Raw genomic sequence first — 13164 nt, forward strand, 5'->3', positions numbered from 1 at the left:
CTAAAAAGTACCATACTTAGGTCATTTCATGTTATTACTAAAAAGTACATATATACTAAGTGTATAGTATATAAGTTATATAAGATGTACATATAGTATACTATACTATACTATACTATATGTACATCTTATATAGCTTATATATATGTACATCTTATATAGCTTATATACTATACTATACTATATGTACATCTTATATAGCTTATATACTATATACTTAGTATACATCGATGTATATATATATATATATATATATATATATATATATATATATATATATATAAAAGCTATATTCGATAAGCTATATATACATCTTATATACTATATATATATACTAAATGTATAATATATATATATATATATATATAGAGCTTATATATTATACACTTGGTAACAATAAAGTAAGCAATAATAGCAATTATAGAAGGAAATAAGAGAGAGATTGATGATTTTGTAAAAAAAAAATAAAAGAATAAAGGGGTATTTATAGTTGAAAATAGGGGAAAAAATGTAATTATAAAAAGTTTAGGGTTAAAACAAAGTTGGGGGGGTTAAATGGCTATTTTATAAATAGCCAACGGCTATTTTTGACAGTCCAACTGCTATATTTTTTTTAAAATATAGCTGTTGGGACCGTTTGGCCTGCTAAGGGACCATTTGGCCCGCTAAGGGACCGGTCCGGTCCCGGGCCTGGCGGGCCAAAGCATAGGATCGGCCCACGAGACCGGCCCAGGTCCACTAAAAACGGGATTTGTCCCGCGGTCCCGGGTCGGGCCCGAGCCTGGACCGGCCCACTTGCCACCCTTAGGCTAAACAGTTAGAAAACCAGAAGATGAAAGTGATGAAGCTTTCCTAGAACACAAAAGGAGTTTGAATGTAAAAGTTCTAATGAATGGGTTAAAGGATATTTATAGTTTTCTCAAACGGCGGTTCACTTCCCGAAGTGGCCGACCATTAACTGACCCACATTTAATGCCTTGAAGACTGGACCGATGGGACGTTTCAATTACCTTTTGTCTCTTACGTCATGATTTATCGAAGTGAAAACCGAGGGCTCATATCGTTTTTCGTCGCCTACTCTCCAAAAAATGAGGGGACTATCTATATACGGAGAAAACCGAGCTCCATGCTCGATCGAGCATATGGGGCGGTAGGCCAGGGTCGGCACATCTATAATTGGGTAGAAATCGAAGTTACGGGTGAAACTGAGCTCGATATCGAGATTCGAAGTTCGGCATGGTCAGCCAAGATCGGAATATGATATTGTCGGACTCAAAAGCATCGTCAAAACAAGCCATCGAGACATGTTTCTAACGGCCTCGAAGAAAAAATTTCGCCAACTCATCCGACAAAGATTTGTGATTCTCACCACTAACCAATCATTATGGCATAAACCACGGGGATTAGTCAAAAAAGGAATCTAACGGTCTACAAAATCAAAGACTTATGTTTCTTATAAAATAATATCTTAAAAGGTAGATCTCCCTTAATATAAAAAGGGGACTTAGTAATTCATGGAGGGACATTGTAACATACATCAAAAAGAGCAATATACTGTTATTTCTAACTTTGTTCATTATTCCGGGTTCAATAATATTATATCTAGTTTGAAGGAGATTAACCTCACAAGGCTTAAATTGTTCAAACTCGCGTGGTTTGCATTTATCTTTTTGTTGTTTACTTCCACATTAATCTGATTTCTCACTTTATATCAAATTAGATAACGTATCCTTAAAATCGCGTATAAATTCAATTGTTATCCGATTTTGCGGGTAAACAAAAATAACACCCTAAAAACAAGAAGATGTTAAAGGTAATTTTTGTATGTTATATAGTATTATGAACTTTAAGTATGAAAAACTTTTCTCAAATTAAACTCTTCACTGAATTGTAATCGAGGGAGTACTTCTCCTCACGCTCTTAACTTATTGGATCATAGCCGATCGATTGCATCACAGTGATATACTTAGGAGTACAATAGTAGTAATATTGAAGGAAATTAAAGATAGAAAAAAGAACCTTTTGTATGAATTGTGGTGTTCTAAAACTAAAAGAGAGCAAAGCCAGGCCAATCAGCATCATTCACAGGTCGTCGGGGCGATGGCTCCTGTGATGAAAATGAAAGTGAGTCATGAAAAGGAGATACAGACTTTCGACTCGACACAGACCACCGTGAAACTGTCTCTAGATCCGACATGTAATCGGGTTCGGATCCACTCTTCTGCTTCTTCTTCTTCTTCTTCTTCTCCGTTACTCGCCTCAGCAATGGGGGAGATGGGAAGCACCCATCTGCGGCAACTCCCATAGAGGGTCGGGTCATCAGATTCTGCACGTCAAACCGGTGCCTCTCCGAGCGTGCCCGTGGAGCTGAACGGAAGGATCGGGTTCGGGGCTCCGCAAATGGTGAGTGGAAATTGAACCCAGCTGCTGGTGGAGGTCTCAGCTTACGCGGGGTTTCTGGAAAGGAACGGCTCTGATTCATTGGCATTTCCTCTTGTTTGGCTAGTGGACGGTAGTGATCTGTTGTTATTGGTTCGTGTGAATGTGGGAGCTTGGGTACTCCGGGTCGGATTTCCCATTTAAATGGAATTGCTCCGGGCTGCGTAAATGAATCATCCATTTTTATTCCTTTTGAAAAATAGACTCAAACTTTCACTTACATTTTCCTCCCAAATGCATTTGAGCGTGTGTATATATATATATATGTAGGTGGAGAAGAAATTCAAAGGAAGACTATTAATCTAAAAGACTAAAAATCATGATCAAAGGCGTAAAGAGTGGGGCTTGGTGGACTTTGTGGATATTTCAAATAATTGCATCTCATGTATAGAGAAATGGAGATTAATAATTTTTGACACTATTGGTATAATTTAAAAAATTGTACGTAATGAGTTAAAGTTATTGTTTTCTTCAGGTGATTAAATAATTTTTACATATAATTACCTTGGTAAATGATTTGTTGACATAAATATTTTTGGTAAATATAAACGTCATCCATTCACTTATTTGGTATAAATACCAAGTTCAATAATAATATCTTAGTATGCTTTTATTAAAACCTTTTCTTAGGAGCTTTCTCACTTTTGTTGATACTTACCAATTGAACAATCCTCTCTTGTACACGTGATCATGTTCAATTTCACCAAAATCGAGGGGATCATATCAATCTTATATTAGCTAAATCTGTGAGTTAAACGTATATGATAGTACCTTCTCTGTTTTCATTGCTTGTTCACTTTTGATTTGATAGGATTATTAAGAAAGTTGTTGAATATATGAATTGTTTGTTGCAAAGCATATGGGTCATGTATTGAATTTTATGTTCTTAGAGGTGTTGAATACCAAGAAAAGTGTTAAGAAATTTAAACTTGGATCTTTTAAAGATTTGGTGACATTTAGAATGTATTAGAACTTTCATTAAAGAAAACTGAAAAAACTTTTTTTTTAAAGTGAATTGACGGTGTAGGAGATAAGAAAATCCTAGATGTTTAATTGGGGATATTGACGAGAAACATTTTCTATGATTTTATACACAATACCCGATTTGAGATTTGAAATTAGGAAATAAAGCTACATTGACGTGTTGTCAATATAATTTTGTGTAGGACTTGTGGAAAAGCAAGATGATTTGAGGGCATTATATGTCTGGATTTGAATAAAAGTAATGAAATAGCCAAACGAACATTTTGTCGAGACTTTAGGCTCGCGCATGACAAGGACAATAAACAGGGCCATTCAAATCCGCCGTGAGGATTGGGAGTATTCACAAACATCACTAATACATCTCAAAATGGAGCTCTTAAAGCGGAAAAAAATCAATTTGACTTCCACACTATTGATTGAGAGTGAATTATGCTAACTATTTTGATATCAAAACTCATCTAAGCAGACCTATCGATTCATAATTGTTTGACATCCAATATGTTGAAGTTATGAGAAACAGATGAAAGGAAGTCTATTTTAACGAAGATACCATAGTTTTAATTTGCTTGAGCTGACATGAATATCGAAATTATATTCAACATGTTAAGTAAATTAATTTTTTGTTTTTGGAGAACATGCGGAATTACATATTCACTAATGTTTTCTGGAAAATGGAATCTTGAACAAGATATACGAAAAAATTAGAAAATGTCACATAAAACGTTTCTTTTTGTATAAATTGAATGGAAACCTTCCTTCTAAATTAAATAGACACCATTTTAGGACCACCGTCCAACTGTTAAATGGCTTCAGCATTCACCACCAAGTCTAAACTTGATATGACGCTGAACAAGTTAACTTAGATCATCTAATCAGTTACTGCCTGTTCATTTTTATACTGATCTATATTTGAAAGCTCTTTAATTATAACTTTTCATTTTACCCTTAATGGCAAGCTCTTACATCCATAAAAATCATAAAAATGTCATGGCATGTATAATACCACAAGTTCTAAAGATGCTTTGGTATGATATATGTGAAAGGTATTTCTTTCTTATATTAAGTTGTGTCCAATCAAATACTACCATATAAAATGAGCTTGTCGCACAAGGCTTGCCTAGTGCGGTTTACATCTTCTGTGTGGTTTGCAGGCTATTACACAGGGGGGGTTTTACCCGGTGCACACAAAGTGATCACCACAGAATGCTCAACCGAAGGGCAGAGGCTGTGGCAGAGGTTGTAGCGGCTGCGGGTTTCCCCTCTTACCAAAAAAAATAAAAAGAAGCTAAAAGAATAAGAACTCGCACCATATGCTGCCACATAATTTTGCTTATACATTAATCGAACTATAGGTCAATGTGATGCATATATAAGCCGTTACTAAGTTGAAAACTTTATGAGTCAAGGATTATAACAAAGAATATAAAGCAAACCATATTAAAAGATTTCCAATACCTGTCGAGGAAAGTGACTTTACAAGAGTTGATAAGGGAATACAAACTCAACATAATCCACGTAGCCATCTAACTTTCACACGCCATGTCCTGTGGCATGTTGGTAAGTGCTTGCATTGTGGTGCTTGCAACATCGAGAAGTTGCAAATACTCATCTGCTCCATCAACAAGACACTGCAAAACAAGGGAAATCATAAGCACATTCTTCTAAATTCTTCAGCTAACGTTGTCAACTACAGTCAACATTATTACTGCACTAACAGAAAAGGCAAAGATGAACTCTAATCTAAGGGAGAACTTCAGATGACACTATCATAAATACAGAATCTGTAGCGCACAGCTAAACATTCATCAGTAGTCAGTTCTCCGAAAGAGAAAAAACTAACCAAGAATAATACTCCCTCTTGTCTCATTCTACAAGACACTAATACCATTTAGAGTCAAAACAATTTCTACTTTGACTACTACTTTTCAAACATTTTCTAAACATTTATAATAATAAAAAATAATGCGTAGGATGATTTATATACTTTGCAGGGACTTCCAAATTCCGTAGAGTAAATTTTATTTTGAAACATCAAAGGAATTTATGAATGTGCTGAGACTTAAATATTTGACCCATGTAGTTTTAGCCCCATCATACTCTTAAGATGGGAAGAATAAATGTATAATATATATATATATATATACAAAAGAGTAGAAACTATAATAATCACTCTAACAATAATAGAATAAGATGAAGAACAATAACCTTGTCTGCTTCAGCAAATTTCTTGCATATTCGTGCTTTCTGCTCATCAGAAATGCCGTCCACATCAATTACTATATCATACAACTGAAAGAAGCGGCATATTAGTACCAAATGTTGGCATAATTGAATGTAAAATGAGAAACACAGATATTGGGACCTGAGACAGCATCTGAGAAACAGGATATCCTTCTGCAATGACATTGTCCACTTCTTTGTTTGCCAAGTCAAAATTTCCACTTCTGCAAGCTGAGAATATGGCCTGAGTAACTTCATTTGGAATGACCTGATCATTGCAATTACTTGTCAGTGCCTAAAGCAAGTGTAGGACCCCTAGTATTTAAGTGGGATCATGGGTGAATACTCTCCCAAGTTTCGAATAAGTGGACAAACTGGAATTGGGCCAGCTAACTCACAGATATTTCTTGGTTATAAAACAAAAGTAGAATGTCGATCCATGGATTTAGATGTGAGCTTATATGGTTAAACAACTGCGGCAACAGTTGAAAAATGAAAGAAATGAATAAATGAAACTGATCAGCGAAATCAAGTTACACTACATATGGCTTAAAATTTTGTTTTCATCCAAGGATAGAACACATAAAAATAGATTGTCACTTTATCAGACATAAGATTGAATAGGAATTTATTGCTACAAGTTTGCCATATCAAATGATACAGATGTTTGCAAGATCACTGCAGGACTCCAAGAGTGATTATATTTGTAGTAATAAATAACAGGTATCAGTATGTATGCTCTAGTTTGAAGAGCATTGTTAAGAAAGTGTCAGGGTTCTGTACAGAATCTGTACTTTCAGTAAAGAGTCTGTAATTATTGACACCAATCAAAAGGATTTTATGCTGACTTTCTTATCTAACGATATTTATAGACATTACCCAATCCTCAAAGTTTTAAACGAATAATCAGGCACAACCTTCCAAAACCTCTCTCCTCGTTCTTCAGTTTTAACTACTACTTCTCCTGTACTAGGTAAATTAAACTTTCACAGATCGAAAGCACAGCATTGCCACTAGTCAAAAGTTCAGATGTCAAAGAAGATGCATTCATAATAGCCTTTAGTGCAAAAGAAGAAATATTAGAACAACTCATAAAAACAACATTATTAATAAGGAGAATGTCCTAATACATCTATACTGCTACTGTGCTACATTATATATCATATACATCAAGGTATAGCAAAGGCCCAACAGCATAAATCGGAAAAGTGACATCCCAAAGATATTGATAGATGAACGCATTGATCTTGTGGGAACTTATAGATGAACCCCTGGTTGATGTAAAGACTACAGTAAACTAAAACAACAGAAACAAATTCGAACTTACCCCAGACACACTAATAAGGTCCCTTGCCGATATGGAAGATCCAAATAACCGAGCAGCACTCTGCAGCAATTCAAAATATTACCAATCAATTTTTCATGGTTGATAGTCTTGCCAGGAAGTAAACAGATGGTAAGAAAAACAGGCTTGTCATTGGATATAATTTGTTCCTTCCACAGAACAATAGAGAAATTTTCATTTGCATTATGAAATGAGCCAAAATCGCAACATCATCCTCTGGTAGCTGAACAAGTGTCACTACGATATTGATTATGGTACTGAGCCAGCCAGTTCTTTTAGCTTCTTTTCCTTTTATTCAAAAAAATGTAGAAAGCAGAAAATTCATCTTACTTGTAAGTATGTTATAGCCCTTCGTAGATCACCTTGAGAAATGGAACTGAGAGTCAAAAGAGCCTGCAATCAGGTGAGACACTCCTATATATAGCTTAATTGCAAAGTGAAAATCGAACCATCATTTAAATGAAAGAAAGCAAACAGCTTTTACAACAAGGAATCAAGTTACTACATCCAAACCTCTGAATCTAGACTAAGACCTTCCTCTCTACAAATATGCAATATTCGGCTGCCCATTATTTCTTCTGTAAGCGGCTTGAATCTAAACTTCGCACATCTGGAAGCGAGTGGCTCTATGATCCTATACCAAAGAAGATTATTCAATTTATTACTGCTCTACATATAATGCACTCAGATCAACAACTTACCATCAAAACAAAGAAAATGGCTAACCTATCAAAAGAGAAACAAGTTAACATCAAACCACCAAGGAAGTCTTGGCTCGGGAAAACAAATTCGCCATGAAACCACCCATTATTTCATGTAGATACACAAATGGTTAAGTAAAACTTATTTGCGTGTTCATAGGTTCTTGTCAACCATGTACTGGTAAATAAGTTTTAAGAACTTCTTTCTTGTTTTAAAAAGATAAGGTTTTCTTAAATAGCATAGTGTTAGAAATTGATGATTTAAGCATTAAAGGTGGAAAAGGAAAAAATCTCATTTCTCAGTAAGGGACATGACAAGACCAGAAGGTCAGAAGCCAGCAAAGAGCATACAATAAAATTGCTCTCCATGATATATTATCAGTGACTTCTCTACTCCTCCCAAAGCTAAAAGACATTAAACAGAAAGCTTAACAGATCTCTCGAGTTTACCATGATGGACCACTTGAAAACTAAAAATATTTTTTCTTCAGCAAAAATGACTTAGGCACTCATCTCAAACCTTGCATTTATCCCAAACAAATATACACGGTAATAGATAATAAGTCAAACCACAGATGCACCTCTTTACCATCTAGCAAATCCCAAAAGATTGCACTCATGACAGTAGAGGCATCTTGTACAGCTTGAGAAACGTAGTCTCTCAAGCCCAAAAGTCATCATTGGTTGCACTAGTTATGGTTTGTGTTTAATTTTCCTACACATATTGGTGCTCTATAATACCACAGAATAGAAAACAATGCCCTAACTAGCAGATCATATCATCATGATAAAGTTATGTCATCTTTAGGGTGAAACATTGTTATCAAAGGCTCACTTAAGACGTTTAAGCCCTGAAGCTCATAAAAGCTCAGGGAGGGCACTGCACCTTCTTAAGTTGCGCTTCAATGCAGGCAAGGCACTAGGCGTGCGCCTCATTGTCCGTGAGTTCTATCTTGAATCAAGTGGTACTAAAGAATAAATATAATCGGCAACGAGATATATTAATTGTACGGGAATGAGTTTGTTACTTTTTTCTTACATTACAGATTTTTTTCTTCATTGTGCCTTCTTTTACTAAAGCTCACACTTTAACTGCGCTTAAATCCCCAATAGACCTGGAGCATTTTTTAAAGCTTTTCGCCTTTGACAACACTGAAGTGTAACAATTCTGTTCCTACTCCAAACGGTCATAATTCAAACCATTCAAACAATCCAGCTTAAAGAAGATCAAACTGAATAAGAAGCAAGCCAATGCACAAATATGTAAAACCAAGAAAGAGGTCGGAACCTATTGCACTTACATACTGGCACTAGCTGCCAATGTTCACATTACAGTTACTATTTTGTCTCAAGTAATCCCCACACCATAATTCCATAAACAACTAAACAAAAAAGCATTAGCACAAGTTTTGTTTGCGACATAATTTCATCAAATGCTGCAAATAGAGAAAATGCATTTCATGCGAAAAGAGAAGGTTGATTTCATAGAGAGATACGACATACTACTTCCACTTAGCCACATTATCAACTTTCATTACTGAGCTTATTTCAGTTTTCTTATACCTAGGAGAGAAAAGGAAATAAATAGCTAAAAGAGCAAACACAATTGAATTTCACCACACTATTGAAGGATCAATAAAAGATAGAACTCCAATCTACTTGTTCTTGTTTATAAGGAACTCACAAAAGGCTTAAATACCAGCTTCCAAAGTTCTTTAATTATTTAAGATTTTGGCAATATGACACCAATTTTACAGTTGCAATAGTAGAATATATACCCCTTTTTTAAGATTTTGTAATTTAATATATATATTGATCCAACAGATCTATAAGAAAGTAAGGGAAGCTGCAAAGATTTGCATCCAAAAAAAAAAAAGGAAGCTGGGAAGATATAGAAGCTAAAAGATATCAGCAAGACCAAAAAAACTGCAGAATGATACCAAACCTGCTGATGTAATTGCAAATGAAGAAGAATCTTGTAACTTTTGAATATGTCTCCATAGTGCGTCGCAAGGCATTCTGCAAAAAAGCAATGTTAGGTCACATTAAATTATGTTGCTTATTAGCAAAAGTAAACAGTAACTCACTTGAGCATCTTCAGTCATTGAATCTGCTTCATCAAGGATTATGATCTTAAAAGGTGGACAGGGATAACCACTGAAATGAGTAAGGAAGATATGCTGTTAAACAACGAAGTAAAGAAGAGGCTTAAATGTGTTATCAACTGAAGTAGACAAGACGAAAGTTTACCCTTGCCGACTAGAACCTACAGCAACAGCAGCAAAGTTCTTAATTTTCGTGCGGACTACATTGATACCACGGTCATCACTAGCATTTAGCTCCAATACCCTCGACTTATACATCTCGGGGCTGTCAAAGAAAAATTCATTGTAAGATGATATAAACACGGTATGGCAGGAAAAAGGAAACGCCTGAACAGCAGAAAGTCATTAGGCCTAAGTAGATGATTTCTCTTCAATGTCAGACAAAATATGAAATAGCCACTTGTTCATGAGAAAATGTATCCACTAATCTCAAAAACACCCCAGGAAACTCCTCAAGGAAACCCACCAAAGAGATTCTTGCCAGGTAGAGGATTTTACCAATTGAAATGTTCAAAGATGGAAGTGCTCGCCTCTTAAACTTTTCACTGTTAGTTGACAGATTCCAGAAGAATTCACTCTAACTAGATATAGGGATTAGCAAAACCAATAGGCATGTACATTTTGCATTAATTATTTAATTAACTATTGTTTTAAATCATAAACAGAATGTGGAAATTGAATCAAGTAATCTTATCCAAATGTATTAAATTAGCCATATTTGTCTATGAATTATATAGAGAATATATATATCAAGAGGTCAAGACACCTAAATTTAGCAAAAGCTAAAATTGGCAGCCAGTAAAAGAAAAGCTAGAACTTGAATGCTTACTTCAAAAAAAAAAAGCTAGAACTTGAATGCAGGTCTTAGAAATTGAAGCTAGAATGGAGCAAGCTGTTTAAGTCTTTTCAAATTCTAGAAATTAAGTAGAAAGAAAACAATGTCCCAGAGTTCCGTTCTTACTCTGTATCGCTCTTTGGAAACATAAGGAGAGTATAATTGCTCAAAAGTAGAGGAATTTTTAAAATCCTTCAATTTTCTTCTTTTCACTTGAATTTCGAATCACATTTCAGCAGAAGAACAAAATTACTTTATTTACTAAGCTAGAAACAGTGTAACATAGAAATTGATTTTCAGGAATCAGATCTATAAAAACTTACATTAGGAACTCCACCAGAACTACAAATTTTGCTATATTGACATCAACTAGAGCAAAATCCACATCAAAGGTAAACATACCCGAAAAGCTGATGGGCAATGGCGAGAGCAGTTGTCGTTTTCCCAGTTCCAGGAGGGCCATAAAACAACATATGCGGGCACTACAAGAAAAACAAACGAGGGTAATATTCAACAACAATTAGCAACCAAAACTAATTCCTAAAAGTTTACCAAAAAAATCGCAAAAAATGCTACAAGCAACTTGACCAATTAAAATAGAAATTTATGCCTATGAAGTTTTGGCCTAGGGATTTAGACACAGGTGCACTGAAGGATGCTGAATTCTGTGTGTCGACGGTGTACATACTATAAATGTATAGTTAATACAAAAATTTAAGAAAAAAGGGGAAAAGGAAACCCTAAACAGTGTTTAATGTGCTTAGAATAAACCAATAGAATGGAACACAGAAATTGAAGTTACATTAGAGGTCTCGAGAGTGTTGGTGAGGACTCGAACGACCTCATCCTGGTGTGCTACGTCCTTCACTTGCCTCGGTCGACTGCAAAATGAAGAATATTCAAAAGTTAACATATCTAAAATAAATGTCCAAAAATAGGAGTTTTTATTTGATTCGAAGGAAAAAATGTTACTATTTTTCGACCCATGGCTGAGAGCTTTGCACAACAGGCGCCATAGCTATTTCTCTCAACAGAGTATCTCTTTCTTTCCTGAAAGTGCCCTTTCCCGCTCTGAGGGCGGGAGGGTAAGAAGAAAGCTTTTTTATATGTGATTATGTAATTAGAATTTAGGCCTCAAAACGCTTACAAATTAGACTTTAGACCACAAAACGCTTACAAATTACTTAGAAGTTAGAACTAGTGAAGTTATCGCGCGAAGTAAAAAACTTAAGTAGTTTAATAAGTGATATTTTTATAAATTTGTTGGATAAAAATAATTCTTATTATTTTACGCATATAGAACTAAATATGTTCATTAGTACTATTTGTCGAATCTTTGAAGATGAAAAATTAACAGTTATTTTCTTACCAAGTCCACACAATCCTATCTTAACGATTACTGAATAAATCGACATGTATTTTCAAATTATAAAATGTTTAAAAATTAGCAATGGCATTAACAATATCATTAACTCCTATATATCTTTTTGTGTACAATTTTTACTAACAACAATGGGGCATTTGAATAAATGGCAATTAGGATGAGATCTCTCTGAGAACTAATTTTCTAGGAATGGTATGACAAATGAAAGAGGGCATTTTCCATAATTCTCAAAGACAAAGATTCCACTTACAAATCAAATAGCCAAGGCACATTGCTTAAGAAGCAAAGACTACTTGAACTTATGCTAATACTACATGCATCTAATAGGGTATATGCATTTGGGCACTCAACCAACACTATCATCTATTGATTTAAAATTTTGCAATGGTAAGGTCGCACTAGAATGGAAATGCATCAACTCCTCCGGACTCTTATAATACACAAAGCAATTAGTCATGAACTGCTTATTCTTTCTCGAATAGTTACCTTTTCCATTGATATCTTCCTCACAACTTAAATGAGATAAGTAGTATGATGAGATATTGAATCTGCTATTCCAAATCCTTAAGAGAAATTCAAATCAGGGAAAAAATACTAAGATAAGAAACCAAAAAATACTACGAAACTAAGAAAAACGTCAAAAATTAAACCACCAAGAAAGCCACCATGAGAGCTACAGTATGTTATGACAAAGAACATAAACCAATGCTATGCAAAGTTTCTTTCATATTTATGGAAGTCTGAGTCTTCACTCTAAAGCACATCTCCTAAGGATAATACAGTAATCTCCCATATTGTCTAGCAAAATCACATCCAGTTCCATATACATCCTCGCTCCCATTTAGTAAAAGTATAACTGAAATTTGATTCACAGTTAATGCATTAAGCTAAGTTGCGAGAATCTGCCGGTGGCTTTAAAATCATTATAGAAGGGAATAGGTTGGCGTTATCTCGTTGCAATTCAGATGACTCTAATAACATAATCTGTCATTATAAAGATAAATGCAGATTAGCTGCTATAATTACTAAGAAATCAAATAGAGATGAGGCCTAGTTATTTAAGGATCATATCTGAATAGCTATATCATCCGACAAAGGTAAAAAAAATAATAAGCAGTGAATAATTAACAGAGCCAAATACAAGGTTCAGT

General features: G+C 34.8%; 2 protein-coding genes across 2 annotated transcripts; both read right to left on the bottom strand.

Moving 5' to 3' along the window:
• Positions 1-1884: 1884 nt before the first annotated feature.
• LOC104111957 (uncharacterized) lies at positions 1885-2698 on the bottom strand. The gene has a single exon (XM_009621776.4). It carries the CDS (start codon positions 2618-2620, stop codon positions 2048-2050), a length of 573 nt encoding a protein of 190 aa, XP_009620071.1. The 5' UTR covers positions 2621-2698; the 3' UTR covers positions 1885-2047.
• Positions 2699-4737: 2039 nt separating this feature from the next.
• On the bottom strand, positions 4738-11762 carry LOC104111958 (replication factor C subunit 2). Its single transcript, XM_009621777.4, has 12 exons — positions 11602-11762; positions 11432-11510; positions 11032-11111; positions 9940-10059; positions 9777-9846; positions 9635-9708; positions 7502-7622; positions 7319-7381; positions 6971-7030; positions 5786-5911; positions 5629-5712; positions 4738-5051 (listed from the first exon to the last, which is right to left on the bottom strand). The coding sequence occupies exons 1-12, from the start codon at positions 11643-11645 to the stop codon at positions 4947-4949; spliced, it is 1026 nt and encodes a 341-aa protein (XP_009620072.1). The 5' UTR covers positions 11646-11762; the 3' UTR covers positions 4738-4946.
• Positions 11763-13164: the final 1402 nt, after the last annotated feature.

The sequence above is a fragment of the Nicotiana tomentosiformis genome, chromosome 4 (genome assembly GCF_000390325.3).
Source record: "Nicotiana tomentosiformis chromosome 4, ASM39032v3, whole genome shotgun sequence".
NCBI lineage: Eukaryota > Viridiplantae > Streptophyta > Magnoliopsida > Solanales > Solanaceae > Nicotiana > Nicotiana tomentosiformis.